Genomic DNA, 19,802 nt, shown 5'->3' with positions numbered 1-19,802 from the left:
GAGAAGGTATTTCCGTCTGTATACACCTGATGGGCACATATACACCTGTATACATTTTATAATTGACCAACTCTGTGTGTGAATAGCGTCTTTGACTGTGATTGGCTGTTAGGGAGAAGTAAGTGAGGGAGGGGGGATGTGCTGATGGGGGAAGTAGTGAAATCTTATGGATGTACGTGGCGTCGCTCCTAATGGCGCTGAATGTGATGTGGTCACCGGAGCGAAGAGGGAAAATCTAATTATTTCCATCTGTCATCGCTCGCTTCCCGTCATCCGCTACAAGGGGTTTCGTTGATAGAAAATCCAATAATTTTGGTCAGCAAAGATTATTTTTCTCTTAAGGGAACAGAGTCACATGATAGACCCACAAGTATTATGTGTTTACACGATCACTGGACACCTATAGTGATGAGACATGGAGAAAGTGTACAGGAAGAACAGCTTGTGTATCACACACAGATCTCCTAATGTAAGGAAGGAGCGCCACCTAGTGGTGACACATACCTCACCGAGAGGAGGAATTATGTAAGCTTTGGTTATACCATAGGACCCCATACTATAGGCCAGCGATGGCGAACCTATGGCACGCGTGCCAGAGAGGGCACGCAGAGCCCTCACTGCTGGCACGCGCCCCATCCTCCCAACCACTGCCAGGTGCGGACAACCACTGTCCACACCTGGTTGTCATGGCTGTTAGCAGTATCGGAGCTGCGCTCCGATAATGCTAACAGCCATGACAGAGCAGGGCGCTGACACTGCCTGCTGTCACTCTGATCACTGCAGCGCACAGGACGGTAAGCATCCCCGCGCTGGCAGCGAAATGATGTCATTACGCTGCCAGCGCTGGGCACCTTACTCCGTGTGCGCTGCAGTGATCAGCCGGAGGAACGAGTCTGAGGTGAGTGTATTTATTTTTTTAATTCGGCGCATCCATCCTGCCCGCTCCCGCACCTCCCATAAAACTCCGCCCGCAACCGGGCCGAAACTCACGGCCCAAACTGCGCCCGCTACAACAAGCCCCCCCCGGCGCGCCCGAACCCCAGCCTGTTATGCCCGCTACCGCAACCCGCCGCCCCCCCCCCCCCCCCGCAAGGACTCCGGCCGCTCTCACTCCCCCCCCCTTCCCCCCGCTCAACTCCGGTCACTGCCCCCCATCACCCCCTCCCCTGAAACTCATGCCTCATAACCACACTGAAACGAACTCCAGATGCTGCACCCCGACCCCCCCCCCCCTGGAACAACAGACACCTGAGCAAGAGTAAGTAGCATATGTATTTTTATCTATGTATTTATGTATATGCATATTATATTATAAATTTATATGTGCATTTATATATACCTGTGTGAGGGCTTATTTTTTGCATAACATATTTTACTTCTCATTTATTATTCCATGTCGTGTACTGGGAAGCTGGATTTTAATACTTTCGCTGTGCGCTCCAAATCATTTGTGTCCTTTATTCTTTGGTTCGGTCCTATCGCAGTGATACCAGATTTGTAGGTTTTATTGTGTTTTAATGCTTTTTCTATCATCAAAACAGTGTACGAAAAAGAAAATAGTTTCGCCATCTTGTGACGCTAATAACTTTAGTGCACGGAGCTGGGGAGATTTGGGTTTTTTTGCTTAATGAGCCGTTGTTTTCATTGCTACCATTTTGAGGACTGCGTGACCTTTTGATAACTTTTTATTACTCTTTTATGTGATGTAAAATGGTGTAAAAGTGGCGTTTCAGTGTGTATAGGACTGCTGTAACCTGTGTAAATTGATTCTAAACTAAACCGTCAGTTTTCTGGTTAAATAGCCGTACTGGCACTTTGCGATAAGTAATAAGGTTTTGGGTTGCAGTTTAGGCACTCGGTCTCTAAAAGGTTCGCCATCACTGACCTAGGGCCTATAGTATAGGCCCTAGGTCAGTGATGGCGAACCTTTTAGAGACCGAGTGCCTAAACTGCAACCCAAAACCTTATTACTTATCGCAAAGTGCCAGTACGGCTATTTAACCAGAAAAATGACGGTTTAGTTTAGAATCAATTTACACAGGTTACAGCAGTCCTATACACACTGAAACGCCACTTTTACACCATTTTACATCACATAAAAGAGTAATAAAAAGTTATCAAAAGGTCACGCAGTCCTCAAAATGGTAGCAATGAAAACAACGGCTCATTAAGCAAAAAAACCCAAATCTCCCCAGCTCCGTGCACTAAAGTTATTAGCGTCACAAGATGGCGAAACTATTTTCTTTTTCGTACACTGTTTTGATGATAGAAAAAGCATTAAAACACAATAAAACCTACAAATCTGGTATCACTGCGATAGGACCGAACCAAAGAATAAAGGACACAAATGATTTGGAGCGCACAGCGAAAGTATTAAAATCCAGCTTCCCAGTACACGACATGGAATAATAAATGAGAAGTAAAATATGTTATGCAAAAAATAAGCCCTCACACAGGTATATATAAATGCACATATAAATTTATAATATAATATGCATATACATAAATACATAGATAAAAATACATATGCTACTTACTCTTGCTCAGGTGTCTGTTGTTCCAGGGGGGGGGGGGTCGGGGTGCAGCATCTGGAGTTCGTTTCAGTGTGGTTATGAGGCATGAGTTTCAGGGGAGGGGGTGATGGGGGGCAGTGACCGGAGTTGAGCGGGGGGAAGGGGGGGGGAGTGAGAGCGGCCGGAGTCCTTGCGGGGGGGGGGGGGGGGGGCGGCGGGTTGCGGTAGCGGGCATAACAGGCTGGGGTTCGGGCGCGCCGGGGGGGGCTTGTTGTAGCGGGCGCAGTTTGGGCCGTGAGTTTCGGCCCGGTTGCGGGCGGAGTTTTATGGGAGGTGCGGGAGCGGGCAGGATGGATGCGCCGAATTAAAAAAATAAATACACTCACCTCAGACTCGTTCCTCCGGCTGATCACTGCAGCGCACACGGAGTAAGGTGCCCAGCGCTGGCAGCGTAATGACATCATTTCGCTGCCAGCGCGGGGATGCTTACCGTCCTGTGCGCTGCAGTGATCAGAGTGACAGCAGGCAGTGTCAGCGCCCTGCTCTGTCATGGCTGTTAGCATTATCGGAGCGCAGCTCCGATACTGCTAACAGCCATGACAACCAGGTGTGGACAGTGGTTGTCCGCACCTGGCAGTGGTTGGGAGGATGGGGCGCGTGCCAGCAGTGAGGGCTCTGCGTGCCCTCTCTGGCACGCGTGCCATAGGTTCGCCATCGCTGCCCTAGGCCCTGGGAATATACTATGGGCCCTGGGAATATACTATAGGTCCTAGGCCCTGGGAATATACTATAGGTCCTAGGCCCTGGGAATATACTATAGGCCCTGGGAATATACTATAGGTCCTAGGCCCTGGGAATATACTATAGGTCCTAGGCCCTGGGAATATACTATAGGCCCTGGGAATATACTATAGGCCCTAGGCCCTGGGAATATACTATAGGCCCTAAGCCCTGGGAATATACTATAGGCCCTGGGAATATACTATAGGCCCTGGGAATATACTATAGGTCCTAGGCCCTGGGAATATATTATAGGTCCTAGGCCCTGGGAATATATTATAGGTCCTAGGCCCTGGGAATATACTATAGGTCCTAGGCCCTGGGAATATACTATAGGTCCTAGGCCCTGGGAATATACTATAGGCCCTGGGAATATACTGGAGGCAGTAAGTCTTGGAAATATACTTTAGGCCCTGGGCTCTGTGAATATTCTATAGGCCCTTAGCCCAGGTATGTACTAGACCCTGTGGATATACTATAGGTCCTAGGTCATTGGTTTAATACTATAGGCCCAAGCTCCAGGTATATTCCATAGGCCCTTGGTCTTATGGAATATATATACTATAGGTATAGACTATAGGCCAACGACAGATTCAAAATCATTCAAAAGAAAAAACCATTCTCACCCTTGCTGTTCTAGTCATACTTACAAAAGCCGCAGGGAAAGTGAGGGGCACGCAGGGAGCCCAGGGGCAACTAGTTGTGCTTCATCCGGCCTCTAATGATGTTCTCCTGCCTCTGCAAGTGTTTTCAAGAGCACCCCCAGACTTCAAAATATGCCCCCCTGTAGATGGATGGACCAGTACTGGATCAAGATATAGAGCTGTATGATACCTTTATGTACAGGGGAGCAGCGCCACCTACTGTTGATTTGTTGTTTTTTTTTTTGTTTTTTTTTTAACTTCTTTTTATTTATTTTTTCATAAACATACATAAAATATTCCAACATAAAAATTTGTACCTTTGATATACTATACGTTCTAGGTCCTTAGTGTGTACTACAAGCCTGGTCATATACAATAGGCCCTGGGCACTGGGAATATATAGACTCAATATATGATTAATATACCATGCGGTATAATGAAGAATGTGTTCAGCTCACCCAAAAAATTCTGGTTCCGTTAACTTGTGCTGTATGGTGCACGAGTCCGATCCGATGCCCACGGACACGACTTGTAGAATATAAAGGAAAATGTCCGGCACATCCGATGACTATCAGGGAATATTGTGCACGGCTCCTCGTTATTCAGCGTACAGCAGGTAGTAACACAACGCGTTTCTCTTATTATACCTCATGTCCAGATATATAGTATTTTTTTTCTTTAGATCTTTGATTTCAATGATTATTGTATGAATTATTGTACGTTTTTCTTCCAGCCTGAAAACATTATGCTGCTAGAGAAGGACGTACCGCACCCGAGGATCAAAATCATTGACTTTGGTTTAGCCCAAAAAATTGAGGAGGGAACAGTATTTAAGAGCCTGTGCGGGACGCCTCAGTATATTGGTAATGTACATGTATGGCTTCTCTTCATATACAGACGGTCCCCTACTTAAGGACACCTGACTTACAGATGACCCCTAGTTAGAGACGGACCCCTCTGCCCCCTGTGACCTCTGGTGGCCTCTCTGGATGTTACTATGGTCCCAGACTGCAATGATCAGCTGTAAGGTGTCTGTAATGAAGCTTTTTTGATGATCCTTGATCCCATCACAATAAAAAATTTTGAAACTTCAATTGTCACTTGGGTAGAAATTTTTTTTTTTTTGTCTGGATCTACAATTAAGATGTACAGCTTCAACTTACATACAAATTCAACTTGAGAACTGCCTGTATTACCTACATATATAATATGATGGTGATCTTGATGCTCCTCGTGGGCGGGTCTTTCAAAATGAATACATTTGGATAGGAGATTCTCTCTCTTTTTAATTATTTTCTGTACAATATTTAATGATATGTTTTTTTGTTTTTTTTTAAACAGCTCCAGAAGTTATAAATTATGAACCTCTAGGACCATCGACTGATATGTGGTAAGTTTGGGGACTTGTATCATCATCAAAGTATAGTCATATAGAGGACACTTTCTCAAATATTTCTTGTAAATGTTAGAATCTTAACTTTTTTATGTAACTTTTTGCATACTCGTTGGAGGGGAGTATTGTGCAAGTTTACTTCTCATCGTGATTGTGTATGTCTCTGTCTTACAGGAGTATTGGAGTTATCACATATATACTGTAAGTATACTGTTATGAAACTTTTAGAAATGTATGCTCCACCCCTTTTTGTTATGGCCACACCCTTAAAACGAACTTTATGCGCAAGCCTTCCTCTTCCTGCACCAAGTTCCTGCAGCCTCTACTTGCTCCAGGTCCCTGCAGTCCTATATTATGTATAATACTCCCCACCCATGAGGACCCCCAGTAGGGGCTTGGTGTGGTAACCCTGCTGTACTTTTTTTCCGACAGACTCAGTGGTTTATCGCCGTTTCAAGGTGAAACCGACCCAGAGACGCTGAGCAACGTGGTGTCCGGTAACTACGAGTTTGATCACCGATATTTTAAGGACACCAGTGACATGGCCAAAGAATTCATTCAGCAGCTGCTAGTGAAAGACCCCAGGTAGGCCTCAGGATAACTTTTCAGATGTTTCCACTCCGCAGGTTCTGTATGGAATTCTCAATTGTCCTTTAGTGTGTGGAGATTAGAATCTGTGATGTTTCCTATTGAGGGCACATTCTCCTCTCTAAGTCTCTTAAAGCAGCAGAAGAACTGACATGTAGTGATGTAAATAAGTCACCTGGTGGTATAGAAAACGTATTCTTATCAGCAGCTTAGTCCCGTTTTCTCTAACTCAGCTCTTCTGTCTATGTTATCCAGATTCACAGGCTCTTACACTGTGCAGGAGCACTTCCCCCTCCCACTATGTGCAGAAACTTCCTCTGCGGCAGTGAGATTACATCAGGCAGAGGAGGTGGGGAGTGTGTGTGAGAGAGAAGGGGAAGGGGTTAACAGTGTAACAGCCTGTGAAGCTACAGAGGCTCTGGTAACACTCTCAGAGCCTTTTTTCTTTTTATCTCAGCATCATTTTATAAGCTGATGTTAGAAGGCAGGAGGCCATGGATAACAAATATATAAGAAGATTACCACAGTCATGGTATCTGGATCTATGAGTAAGTGCATGGCCTTCACTTTACATATCCCTTTTGTTTCTTCAGGGACAGGATGACGGCAGTGGAGTGTCTCATTCACCCCTGGATAAAGGTTTGTATGACACAGGACTGTCACCTGCTGGACAGGAAAGTTACTACAAGTAATTTTGAAAACTAAGGATATCTACCACCAGGATAAAGGATTGTAAACCAAGCACACTGACATACTGGTGTGTGTCCCCTCTGGCAGGCCATCTGCTCTTTTTTAGCTTATTATGCTCTTATTTAAAACAAAAGGTTTTAAACATTATGCAAATGAGCCTGAGGGGCTCCAGGATCAATTAACAGCTATGGAGCCCGGAGCCCCTGTGGCTCATTTGCATAATATTTAAAGCCTCTATTTGTAAAAACCAGAGTATAAAAAGCTAAAAGAAGAGAATATACTGCCAGAGGGGGCACACACCTGTATGTCAGTGTGCTTGGTTTACAATCCTTTATCCTGGTGGTAGATGTAGTAAAAATGTACAGATAATAATTTTTCTGTCTGGCAGAAGTTCCCTCATTTGGCCAGCAGGTGGAGCCATAGCAATGAATTCAAGTCAAAACATATAATATATATGCACTTCTATATACACACACTTACTATACATGTTATTCTGTATGCAGCCACTGACCAGGAAGCAGGCCGCTAACAGGAGCCGCTCGTCCATCAATATAAAGAACTTCAAAAAATTTAACGCACGACGGAAGTGGAAGGTAAGTACAGAGGGGTTGGGTTATGGACGTCTATTTAATATGATGTCCAATATTACACACATTACTAATCGTGATCTCTCCACCTCCCCAGCTCTCGTATAACATGGTCTCGGCCTGTAACAGACTGTGTAGGATGAAGCTGCTGTGTAATCCTGTCCAAGCGGAGGAGGAGCTGGTAAGTGATGACGTGCCGACCTACCTGTGTGGTATAGGTGCTATACCCAATCACATTTACAGGCTTCGCCCCTCCTTAACGTCCAGTGTATGTGCGGTAGGTACAGCGGGGGTCCTTCTCCAGTGGCGGGGTTGGGATATAGTGCACCTCCCACCTGGGCAAGAGAAAGAGGGGCAAAAAGAACCACAGCCATTGGCCCAACCATTGTCCCACCCACAAGCATAGTATATTGCCCCTTCCTGTGGCCAGCCCTCCTATGGATTACCTAATGCAACTCAGCAACATATAATGCCCCCACTTTTATTTATCTCCCCATACTTATAATGCCTGAGCTTTCTGTACTCTTATACCCCTCTCCTCCGGCCTCATATTATGGCCTCTCTCCCTGTCCTCCACCCTTCTCATACTATGGTCTCCTTTCCTCTATCCTCCTCATTTTGTGGACCCCTAACCTCCATCTACCTCATATTGTGTCCCCCTGACCTCCATCTACCTCCTATTGTGTCCCCCTGACCTCCATCCTCCTCATATTGTGGCCCCCTGACCTCCATCCTCCTCATATTGTGGCCCCCTGACCTCCATCCTCCTCATATTGTGGCCTCCTGTTCTCCATCCTCCTCATATTGTGGCCCCCTGACCTCCATCTACCTCCTATTGTGGCCCCCTGACCTCCATCCTCCTCATATTGTGGCCCCCTGACCTCCATCCTCCTCATATTGTGGCCCCCTGACCTCCATCCTCCTCATATTGTGGCCCCCTGACCTCCATCCTCCTCATATTGTAGCCTACTGTCCGGAAGCCCATCATTTTCTTACAGTTTGTCATCCATCCTCCCTCATATTGCTGCCCCTGTCCTCCATCCTCCTTCTTATTGGGGCCCACTGTCCACCACCTCCTCATATTGTGGCCTCCTCCCTTCCTCCCTCCTTGTATTGTGGCCCCATGTCCTCCATTTTCCTTGTATTGTGGCCCCCTGTTGTCCACCCTCCTCATACAGTGACCTCCTGTCCTCCATCCTCCTGTAACAGTGCCCCCCTGTTCTCCATCCCCCTCATATTATGGCCCCTCTCAATCTCCTGTTGCTGGAAACTACAGTCCTGCTTCCTCTTCTGCCCGATGTGAGGAGGTACCTCCACACGTGTCTGCTAAAGAGATGACAAGTATGGAGGTAGCACCTATTCCTGACTTGGGAGGAGGCACCTACACTAGTGATACACCTGTCAGTGGATGCCCCTCACTATTATATTATACTGCATTATATATACTATATTACAGTATATAGGCAATAAAGTGATTGTGTGGTCAAATGTCTAGTGAAACCACAAAATTACATGCAAATATTTTTGAAAAAACACACAAAAAAAATGAAAAACACCTTCTCCAGCTTTAGAAAAATAAATATATAAAACGAAACCTAATGTTATGACGACTCCATAGTAACCTGCATTATCAAGTGAGAACAATCATATTCACCACAGAAAAGACAACTACAACAGATGGTTTTTTTTACTTCTCTTCTCTCTTCCCCCACATAAAAAATGAATAATAAGTGATTAAAAATCGTAAAACATAAAAAAAAAAGTTATACTTTTTGTTTAGTTGTAAATAGTACAAAAAAACTATCTAAATGTAAAAAAAAAAGAAAATAATGACTGTAGAAAAATAAAAACGGCTGTTTTTTTCTCAGAGTTAAAAAAAAATAATGAACAGGGTTTGTTTTCCTCAATATGGCATTATAAAAAAAAACAAAAAAAACCTTGTCTTTGACATGCTTTAGACAACGGGGTGGATCCTGAATCCACATAAAACAATGAAAATCTTTGAATTTGACAGGTTGAAATGCCATGGAATTTTCAAAGATGTTTTCAAGAATTAAAGGGAACCTGTCATCAGAAATTGAGCTATTAAACCACTCCCGGTATGTTGTCACCTTCCAGAACGTGTTTCTTTTGTTGTCCAGTCTGGTGGCATCATCCAGAAAATCAACTTTGACATGAGATTGTATAAACTGGTTGTATAAAGTCAAGGAGGCGGAGATTTTAACCCTACAGTCAAGCTCTCCTTTCCTCAGAAAGTCCCCTTCATTGTAATTGATGCTCCTGCATCCAGATCACTAACCAGATCTCCTGAAGCCCGATGTACAATGTCAATCACAGAGGAGGAGATATGTGGAGCTTCACACCTTGACTTCAGTGTTAAACTCTCCGCCTCCACGACTTTATACAACCAATTGACATCTCACTTCAAAGTTCGTTTTCTACATGATTTCACCGCACTGGACCATGAAAGAAACAAAAACTAAGTGTTATGCTGCCGGACAATATTATGGCAGTGGTCTATTAGGCCAATTGATGATGACAGGTTCCCTTTGGAAACAGAAAACGGGTTTGCTCCTCCCTTAATGAAACATGTGACTGAACCACTCTGCTCCCATGATGCACTGTGCTATGAAAACACATTTTTGTCCGAATGTTTACTCCCCCCTTTTGAGACCATAGGAACTAATTCTAACTGTGACCCTTTCAGAGGCAGTGTGAGAGCGACCAGGAGGACGAGAAGACAAAGCCGGTGGCCCTCCTCCGCAGACGCCTCAGCAGCTGCTCCTGAGCCTGAAGAGTGAAGAGTCCATGAGGATCCAAACCTAAGGAGACGCTCCACCCGCTGGAGACACATTGCTGTTGAAGGAGACCTGGGTGGGCTTCATACATGTTCAGCCTCGGCCGCAGCGCCCCCCGCTGGTCCGCCTGCATGTGGCATGGCTTAACCCTGTGATGCCCAGGGACCTCGCAGTCGCCATCCTGCTGCCGGTCCTGCCTGGATATGCAAATATTACGTTCATTATTAATATTATTATTTTTTTTAGTCGTTACATTATATGAAGCTGCACGTTTATAATGGGGGGGGGGGGAGGGAGGGGTTGACCTTTACCCTTCAGTAATTTAAAGATGTCCTCCAACGATCAGCAAGTGTTGTCCTGACGCCGTCGCCACGTGTGTTGGTTTTTTTTATCCGTTCTGAACAGGTTTTTCTGTTTAAAGGGGTCCTCTGTTTTGTGTGAGAAACTAAAGCTAACGTTCTGTGACTTTGTTGTCTGATTTTTGTAAGATCTCTGTTTGCTGTCAGTGAATATGATCTTTACATATGTAACAATGTGTGAGGTGTGAGAGGCTAAAATCCCTTCATAACCAGGAAGTGGTTGCACAGCTGATGACTTGTTACAGTGTGTTACTCCTTCCCTGTTTACTAAGTGTCTGAATGCTGGGGGGAGTCTTACTAATTGAACCTCCATCACCCTGAGAATGGAGACCCCCCCCCCCCCCCCTGAATCGCCCTATGTGAATGGAGTGGACCCCGCTCTGTACAGAGGGGTGTTGTTCCCCGTTCTCTTGATCGCTGTGATACGACACATCCTCTAACTAACCTGTCCAAAGGGTTTGTTCACAGCCAAGATTGCATTCAATTGTGCCAAACCCTCAGCTGTGAAAAGCATTAGGTCACGACTGCAGACTTAGAACTTTATACAAATACTGATACAATGTATCCAGATAGACAATGTATTTGTGCTGTAGATACACTGTTACAGCACCTCTGCTGTGTGGGCAGGACAGTATCTCTTTAACGTTGCTTCTATTCACCACCAGCAAGCGGAGATCTAGAAAATGGAGGACGTCTAAAACATATGTTTTTATTCAGCAATGTTTCGTTTTCTGTGAATAATGTCGGAGGACCTTTTTTGGGGTGTGTGGTCCTTGAATCATGGTAAAAAGTTATATTTTTGGAACGAGAAGTGTAACCAGTGTCCGTGTAACTCATCCGACTTTTGTATTAAAGAGATGAAATATCCCCCTGTGTGTGTGGAGTGACTACGACTGCCTCTATATTACCCACAATGCCATGGAAAGGCTGTAATATACAGGGCGTGTGACTTGAGTCTCAGCCGTATCCATCTATTGGGTCCATTTATTTTACTGATGTAATATCAAACAACTTTTCAGGCGATTTAACTTTATTTGTTGACCTTCATGTTTCCATGGTAACAGACTACAAGCCAACCTTGTGTAGTCTGAGCCTGCAGCCTTGTATTATTACACTCTCTAGTAGCTTCTGACTGGGTCCTAGAGGGATACAGATCAGCTGTGGAGGATGTTGCTCCCGTGTAACTGGTGATGGTAGTTTTGCCATAAAACTTAAGTATAATACTAAAGAACCCTTCTAAAAATACAGTAAAGAGAACAATATCCCCTTGTGGTGCCCTACTAGTAACATGGATACCTGCTTTGTCCCAATGGTTACTCACTCTAAATTTGTGCTGTTATGGGCCATTTTCTGTATATGGTACAATATCAAATGTTATGAAAAAACATCAAGCTGCACAACTCTGCACACAGCCGATAATTCTGGAGAATGCAGTACCAGAACGGTACCACTAGAGGGAGACATAACACCTGGGGCGTTTGTCAATCAATCACATTTTTGTATGTTTTTATTTTCCTTTCCCATTTACCTCAGTAAGGAAATCCCAGCAAACTAAAAAAAATACACGTTTTAAACGTGAGGTTGACCTTGACAGGTCACATGGCCGCGGCACAGCTTCTGATTGCAGATCTATATCAGTGGAGCTCCTATCAGAGTCTATTGGCCTGTACTGTGAATACTCAGCTCCATTCTAGTTATATCTGGCGACATTTAATGACCCGGCCCGCGCTGTTATAAATGTGTGATATATGTGTTATACACGTGTTTAGCCCAAAACTAGAGTTACTTTACAGAGCAAATACAGAGGATGATACCTCATGGCCAAGACATGTGCCCTGCTGCTCCTTACATAATCTCTATGTGAAGCAGTGGCGTAACTAGGAGAGACAGGGCCCCCTAGCAGGCTACTGCATGGGGCCCCCCTTCCCACTTAAAAAATATACATATTAGTATACTCACACATGCAAGTTACATATACATACACTCATGTGCACAAACAGAATATACACACATACAGTGTATACAGACCCCATATACACATCACTGATACTGCATATATACATCAGAGTATATGTTGTATACATATTATGCTGGACAATGTGCAGTACAATATAGATATAATGGTGCACATCCTCCATTCTTTATTGTGTCCGGGCTGATGATGGGGCCCCCTAACACTGTGCGCCCCATAGCGGCTGCTATGGCTGCTACCTCTGTAGTTACGCCCATGATGTGATGTGTAATAGGAGGTCACCCATCAAGTCTGCTTTGCCTCCTTTGCCACCCATAACTGCTACAGACCATGCGGTGCACGTACATGGGGTAGGGATGGGTGATGTACAGGTGGCTTTGATGTATAGGTTGGGGATATGAGGTCCTGTTCTAGGTACAATGTCAGTGTTTAGGTGGCGTGGAGGGGCCCTGAGGTGAACATCGTGGATGGGTTTATGCTGTGCAGGTATGGGATGGATGGGAGTCTGAGGTGCAGGTCCTGAGGTGCACCACGCAGGTTTACATATGGGTTGAGGTTGAGGATCCACCAATGAGCCACCACCACATCACCCGGGGTTAGCGTCCTACCTCCTGGATTAGATGGTCACTTTAATGACAAGTCCCACCAGGAGCTTCTCTTGTATCTAGATCTCCTCCATTGCACGGACAGGTGGTCTTCTGGAGAATGGTCTTCCCAAAGAAGATATCCAATGTATGAATATGAGAGATGTAGGGTCTCTTCAGAAGAAATAAGATTTCCACATGGAGTTGGAGCTGTGATGGTGACACATGGTGGGTCTATGAATTACCAGCTATTTGTTCTTGGGATGTCCAGGATGACGAGAAGACGAAGCCGGCGGCCCTCCTCCATAGACGTCTTAGCATCTGCTCCTGAGCCTGAAGAGTCCATGAGGATACAAGTCTGCCCGCTGGAGACACATTGCTGTGGAAGGAGACCTGGGTGGGCTTCATATATGTCCACCTTGGACGCAGCCCCCCCTGCCGATTCACCTGCATGTGGCATGGCTTAACCCTGTGCTGCCCAGGGACTGTGCAGACTCCATCCTGCTGCCGATCCTGCCTGAATATGCAAATATTAAGTTCATTATTATTTTTAGAATGGAGACCCCCCCCCGAACCACCTATGTGGGATGTTCTGTTCACAGCCTAGATTACATACAATTGTGCCAAACCCTCAGCTGTGAAAAGCATTAGGTCATGACTGCAGGCTTACAACTTTATACAAATACTGATACAATGTAACAAAGTATCCAAATAGAGAATGTATTTGTGCTGCGGATACACTGTTTCAGCACCTCTGCTGTGTGGAAAGGACGGTATGACTTTAACGTCTCTTCTATTCACCACCAGCAAGCGGAGATCTAGAAAATTGAGGAAGAGTAAAACATAAGTTTTCATTCAGCGATGTTTCGTTTTCTGTGAATAATGTCAGAGGACCCTTTTTAGGGGGTGTGGTCCTTAAATCATGGTAAAAAGTTATATTTTTGGAACAAGAAGTGTAACCAGTGTCCCGTGTAACTCATCCGACTTTTGTATTAAAGAGATGAAATATCCCCCTGTGTGTGTGGAGTGACTATGACTGCCTCCATATTACCCACAATGCCATGGAAGGGCTGTGATATACAGGGCGCCCAACGTGAAGATTTTTAAAGGGGTCGTCCACTTTTAGCAAATAACTTTATTGTTTGCGTAATGAAAAGTTCTACAATATTCCAATATATTTACTGTATCATTTCCTCATTGTTTTCGAGATCTCTGCTTCCTGTCCTTCTGTGTTTACTTTATTTGGACAAAAACTGGTCCCTGGTCATGTGATGTCACACAGGTGCACAGCTCATTATATCCCTGGTCATGTGATGTCACACAGGTGCACGGCTCATTATATCCCTGGTCATGTGATGTTACTTAGGTGCATGGCTCATTACATCACACAGCTCTTATTTTTGTGAAACAACAAGCCGTGCACCTGTGAGACATCACTTGACTGGGGATATATAACGAGCTGTGCACCAGTGGGACATCACATGGCCAGGGATATAACGAGGTTGTGCAAATGTGTGACATCACATGACCAGGGATATATAAAGAGCTGTGCACCTGTGTGACATCACATGATCAGGGATGTATTGAGCCTTGCACCTGTGTGACATCACATGACCAGGGATAGAACGAGCTGTGCACCTGTGTGACATCACATGACCAGGGATAGAACGAGCTGTGCACCTGTGTGACATCACATGACCAGGGATAGAACGAGCTGTACATCTGTGTAACATCACATGACCAGGGATAGAACGAGCCGTGCACATGTGTGCCATCCCATGATCTTGGGATATAATGAGCCGTGGACCTGTGTGACATCACATGATCTTGGGATATAATGAGCCGTGGACCTGTGTGACATCACATGATCTTGGGATATAATGAGCCGTGGACCTGTGTGACATCACATGACCAGAGATATAATGACAGGGTTTGTAATCGGGGGGTACATAGTTTTGTACATAATCACCAGGTAGCTTATTGTTCCTAGAGGGACTCAGATCAGCAATGGGGGCTGTTTCTCCTGTGTAAAGGGGGCTGATAGTTTAGCCATGAAACCAAAATATAATAGCAGAGAACAGTACCCCCTTGCGGTACTCTACTGGTAACATGGATCCCTGTGGTACCCCAATGGTAATGGTAGCTCAGAATTTTAATCTAAATTTTTGTACTGTTATGAACAATAGCAAATGCTTCCAGACAATGCAGTACCAGAACGGTACCACTAGAGGGAGACATAACACCTGGGGCGCTATCAATCGATAAATCACTTTTCTGTATGTTTTTATTTTTCTCATTTACCTCAGTAAGGAAATCCCAGCAAACTTAAAAAAATACACGTTTTAAAGGTGAGGTTGACCTTGACAGGTCACATGGCGGCAGCACAGCCTCTGATTGCAGATCTATATCAGTGGAGCTCCGATCAGAGTCTAAGGGACCATAATGTGGACGCTCATTACAGCTCCATTCTAGTTATATCTGGCGACACAGAGGAGAACTTTCACTTTTACGAGTCCATTTAATGACCCGGCCCGCGCTGTTATACGTTATATGTGTTATACACGTGTTTAGCCCAAAACCAGAGTAACTTTACAGAGCAAATACAAAGGATGATACCTCATGGCCATGACATGTGCCCTGCTCCTTACATAATCTCTATGTGATGTATCACCCATCACGTTTCCCTTACTGGTAACAATGTAGATGTTTAGGTGGTGTGGAGGGGTCCGGAGGGGCACATTGTGGATGGGTTTATGCCTTGAAGTTCAGGTATTGGATGTATTGGGGTCTTGAGGTGCAGGTTAAGGTTGTGCACGTGTCTTCTGGTAGAGGTACATGACTGGTCTAGAGGTACAGGTTGAGATTGGGCACAGGTGCCGGGTTTGGTTAGAAGTGGCTATTGAGGTTCAGGCTGAAGGGCTGGGGTGCAGGTTACTCTCATGATTTGTGATAGCTAGAAGTAATCAGCCCTGACCGTGGGTTCATGTTTTGTGTTCAGCATCTCTTTGTCTCCTGTATTTCTCTGTTTACCCCAAGCATCATCAAATCCATCACTTCTGACAGCGGAGCCACCAGGGAGCCACCACCACATCACCTGGGGTTACCGTCCTACCTCCTGGAGTGGATGGTCACTTTAATGACAAGTCCCACAGGTACTGGTTCCACCACCAGGAGCTTCTCTTCTATCTAGATCTCCTCCATTGCATGGATAGGTGGTCTTCTGGGGAATGGTCTTCCTGGAGAAGATATCCAATGTATTATAGAGTTAGAAATCATGTCAGGATAGGGTCTCCTCAGAAGAGGTGGTCTTTTGGAGAAACCTCACTGTACATGTTATTAGCGTGATGGAGTTGGAGACGTGATGGTGCCTGGTGGTGGGTCTATGAATTACCCATTTGTTCTTGGTCTTGGGATGTGGATGAGGATTGGGGGTATCAGTTGAAGGAAGGACACTGCATCAATATCCTCCTCTCCATGTCCTGCAGGCACCATCACCACAGACAGGAGGCACATCTGAGGTTGTCAGAGTTTACCCAAGAGGAAGTGTATGATTACCATCAGTCCTGTACGTCCAAGAGAGAATTATCATATTGTTTTTGTAACTTGGCTCCAAAGCTAAAAAAAAAAAAAAAATCACATAACAAATAACATATCATATCATACACTGTATACACAAAAACACTTCTATGAAGTGGATTGCAGAAGCTACAACCCCTGAACGTTTCCTCAATTCTTACATCTGTGTGTCCAATTACCTTTACAAGTCATTAGTAAATAGAGAACATCTCTATGTCATTTACTTTCAGTATAACTACAGTTTTGTGAAGGCCTCATAGGTTTAGAGCCATAGATTCACCTTCCAGCAAGACAATGACCCCAAACATATAACCCAAGTTACAATACAAGGGTTTACATCAGATGCGATGACCTAGTCACAGTCCGGACTTAAATCCCATTGTGAATCAGTGGAATGACTGGAAAATTGCTGTTCACTAGTGTTCTCCAAACCAAGGTTTCAGTAGCCAATAGGTTTCGGTGGCCCCTGGGCGACAGCGCCTCAATGGGCCCCTTTGCAGTGAACTCATGTGGTGGCATTAAAAATTGAGAAACTAAAACAGTCTCCTGTTCCCTAAAATATTCCCTAGTTTATCATCCCAAACAGCCTCCTCATGGTTATTTTATATGGATTCCTTATGTACAGCCTTATGTGGGCCCCCCAGGTGCGGCCAGTGCTGGCGCTGTCCTTGCACCAACCAAAGTAACTGAGCTAGAGCCATGCTGCCAAGAAGAATGGGGGAACCTCCCGCCTCTATTTGTGCAAAGCTGTTAGAAACATTCCCCAACAGACATCGGAAAGAAGATGGGCCCAGTAGTGAATTATAATACAGCCCATAGCCATCCAAACCACCCTGCAAATTTTATACTGAGAAGGACCTTCAGCCATAAAAAACCTTGTCCTTGTGTTTGCTCTCTGAAACTCTCACCAGAGAAACGACCAGAGAAAAAGAACTTTCACGTGAAACTTGACAGTCTATTTTTGTTCTTAGAAATGAAGGCCATTCCGTGTGACTGATTGATTAACATTGAAGATTTTCTATAATGGTGTGTACTACTCCCTTCAGAGGAGAACACAAACAGGCTCTGACCAGAGTAGAAAGAGAAGTGGGAGGCCCCGCTGCACAACTAAGCAACAAGACAAGTACATTACAGTCTCTAGTTTGAGAAACCGACCCCTCACAGATCCTTAACTGGCAGCTTCATTAAAACCCCTTCACACTCCGTGGCGGATATATCCGCCACGGAGCTGTGAAGGGTGTATGAAGAGGGCTCACGGGCTGAGCCCTCTTCATACAGAAATGGGCTTTGCTACATATCGCAGCAAAGACCCATCACTAACACCCGCGGTTGGTGCTTGCACCGATCGTGGGTGTTAACCTTTTCTTTGCCGCCGGCACTGGAAGCATGGTGGCGCATGGGCGCCGCCATCTTACCTCCGATCGCCGCTCCCCCGAGCGTCATTAGGGGGCGGTGATCCATTGCCATGGTAGCCTCGGGTCTTCGTTTGGCCCGAGGCTACATGGCTTCTGCATATCCATAACAATGAGCCTGTGGCAATGTATACTGTGCAGAAATGCCATATACTGCAGTACAGTAGTATTGCAGTATATGGTAGGAACGATCAGACCATCTAGGGTTAATGTACCATAGATGGTCTAAGAAATAGTGAAAAAAAAGTTAAAAAAATGTAAAAAAAATAATAAAATATTAAAAGTTCAAATCACCCCCCTTTCCCTAGAACTGATATAAAATATAATAAATAGTACAAATCACAGACACATTCGGTATCACCGCGTCCCAAAATGCCCGATCTATCAAAATATAAAAACGGTTACGGCCGGCGGTGACCTCCGAGATGGGAAATGGCGCCCCAAATGTCTGAAAAGCGACTTTTACACCTTTATACATCACATAAAAATTGTAATAAAAAATTATCAAAATGTTGCACAGTCGTCAAAACGATAGCAATGAAAACGTCGGCTCATTTCGTAAAAAATGACCCCTCCCCCAGCTCCGTGCCCCAAAGTATGAAAAAGTTATTAGCGTCAGAAGATGGCAACATTTTTTTTTCTTTTTTGTACACATTCGTTTAATTTTTGAATAAAACCTGTATAAATTTGGTATCACCGCGATCGCACCAAACCAAAGAATAAAGCTGAGGTGTTATTTGGAGCGCAGAGTGAAAGTCATAAAAACTGAGCCCACAAGAACGCACACACGTTTTTTTTTTATTTTTCCACATTTGGAATTTTTTTCCTGCTTCCCAGTACACGGCATGGAATAATAAATAACATCACGGGAAAGTAAAATTTGTTACTCACAAAATAAGCCCTCACACAGGTCTGCACACAGAAAAATGAAAAAGTTATGGATTTTTGAAGATGGAGAGCGAGAATTGAGCGAAAATACCCTGCGTCCTTAAGGGGTTAAATAGCACCCACCAAACGCCAGTGTCACCCTCTACATAGAAGAGACGACCCCAGGATGCAACCTTCGGAGCAGGGCGGCAAAGAGAAAGCCATATCTGAGACTGACTAATACAGTATTTTTCGGACTATAAGGCGCACCATCAATAAATGCCTGCTAAAACGTCTAGGTTCAATATATAAGACGCACTGGAGTATAAGGCGCACCTGATTATAAGGATGAATGGCCAGCAGGTGGCAGCCCTGTGCACAGTACAAGGCGTGTTGTCTGTAAGTGCGGTTCATATATAAGGCGCACTGGACTATAAGGCGCACCTGATTATAAGGATGAATGGCCAGCAGGTGGCAGCCCTGTGCACAGTACAAGGCGTGTTGTCTGTAAGTACGGTGCATATATAAGGCGCACTGGACTATAAGGCACACCATCAGTAAATGCCTGCTAAAACGTCTAGGTTCATATATAAGGCGCACTGGAGTATAAGGCGCACCTGATAATGATAATATAAGGATGAATGACCAGCAGGTGGCAGACCTGTGCACAGTTCAAGGCAGCTGTTGTCTGTAAGTACGGTTCATATAGAAGCAGCAGCTGGTATCTATCTTTAATGGAGCGGCCCAGTCACCAGATCTCATGCCCATTGAGCTGTTGTGGGCGCAGCTTGACCGTATGGTACGCGAAAAGTGCCCATCAAGCCGATCCAACTTGTGGGAGGAGCTTCTGGAAGCACGGGGTGAAATTATTCCAGATTATCAGCTAGAGGCCAAAGGGCTGCAATGTTATCACTGCAGCAAAAGAGCAAAGGGGAAGGAGAAAAATTATTATTTCAAATTAAAATTTAAAAAATGTCAACCCTTGTCAATGTCTGGACTATATTTTCTATTAATTGTGAAAAATAAAATTATGAGTTTT

At 44.8% G+C, this 19,802-nt stretch overlaps 1 protein-coding gene across 4 annotated transcripts in view; it reads left to right on the top strand.

Annotated features, from left to right (window-relative positions):
* LOC140069391 (death-associated protein kinase 2-like) overlaps positions 1–11,219 on the top strand; it is a 66,078-nt gene extending 54,859 nt beyond the window's left edge. For all 4 annotated transcript variants that reach the window (XM_072115056.1, XM_072115055.1, XM_072115058.1 and 1 more), the window contains 8 exons: positions 4,671–4,800; positions 5,279–5,327; positions 5,505–5,531; positions 5,763–5,915; positions 6,512–6,557; positions 7,112–7,201; positions 7,293–7,376; positions 9,903–11,219. In XM_072115056.1, the coding sequence (XP_071971157.1) occupies positions 4,671–4,800; positions 5,279–5,327; positions 5,505–5,531; positions 5,763–5,915; positions 6,512–6,557; positions 7,112–7,201; positions 7,293–7,376; positions 9,903–9,983 (660 nt within the window). In that variant the 3' untranslated portion in view covers positions 9,984–11,219. The remainder of the gene's footprint in view (positions 1–4,670; positions 4,801–5,278; positions 5,328–5,504; positions 5,532–5,762; positions 5,916–6,511; positions 6,558–7,111; positions 7,202–7,292; positions 7,377–9,902) is intronic.
* The last annotated feature ends 8,583 nt before the right edge of the window (positions 11,220–19,802 follow it).

This window comes from Engystomops pustulosus, chromosome 7 (assembly GCF_040894005.1).
Source record: "Engystomops pustulosus chromosome 7, aEngPut4.maternal, whole genome shotgun sequence".
In the NCBI taxonomy this organism is placed as follows: domain Eukaryota; kingdom Metazoa; phylum Chordata; class Amphibia; order Anura; family Leptodactylidae; genus Engystomops; species Engystomops pustulosus.
Note: the sequence above shows the minus strand (reverse complement) of the source record. Positions and strands in the feature narration are given on the sequence as shown.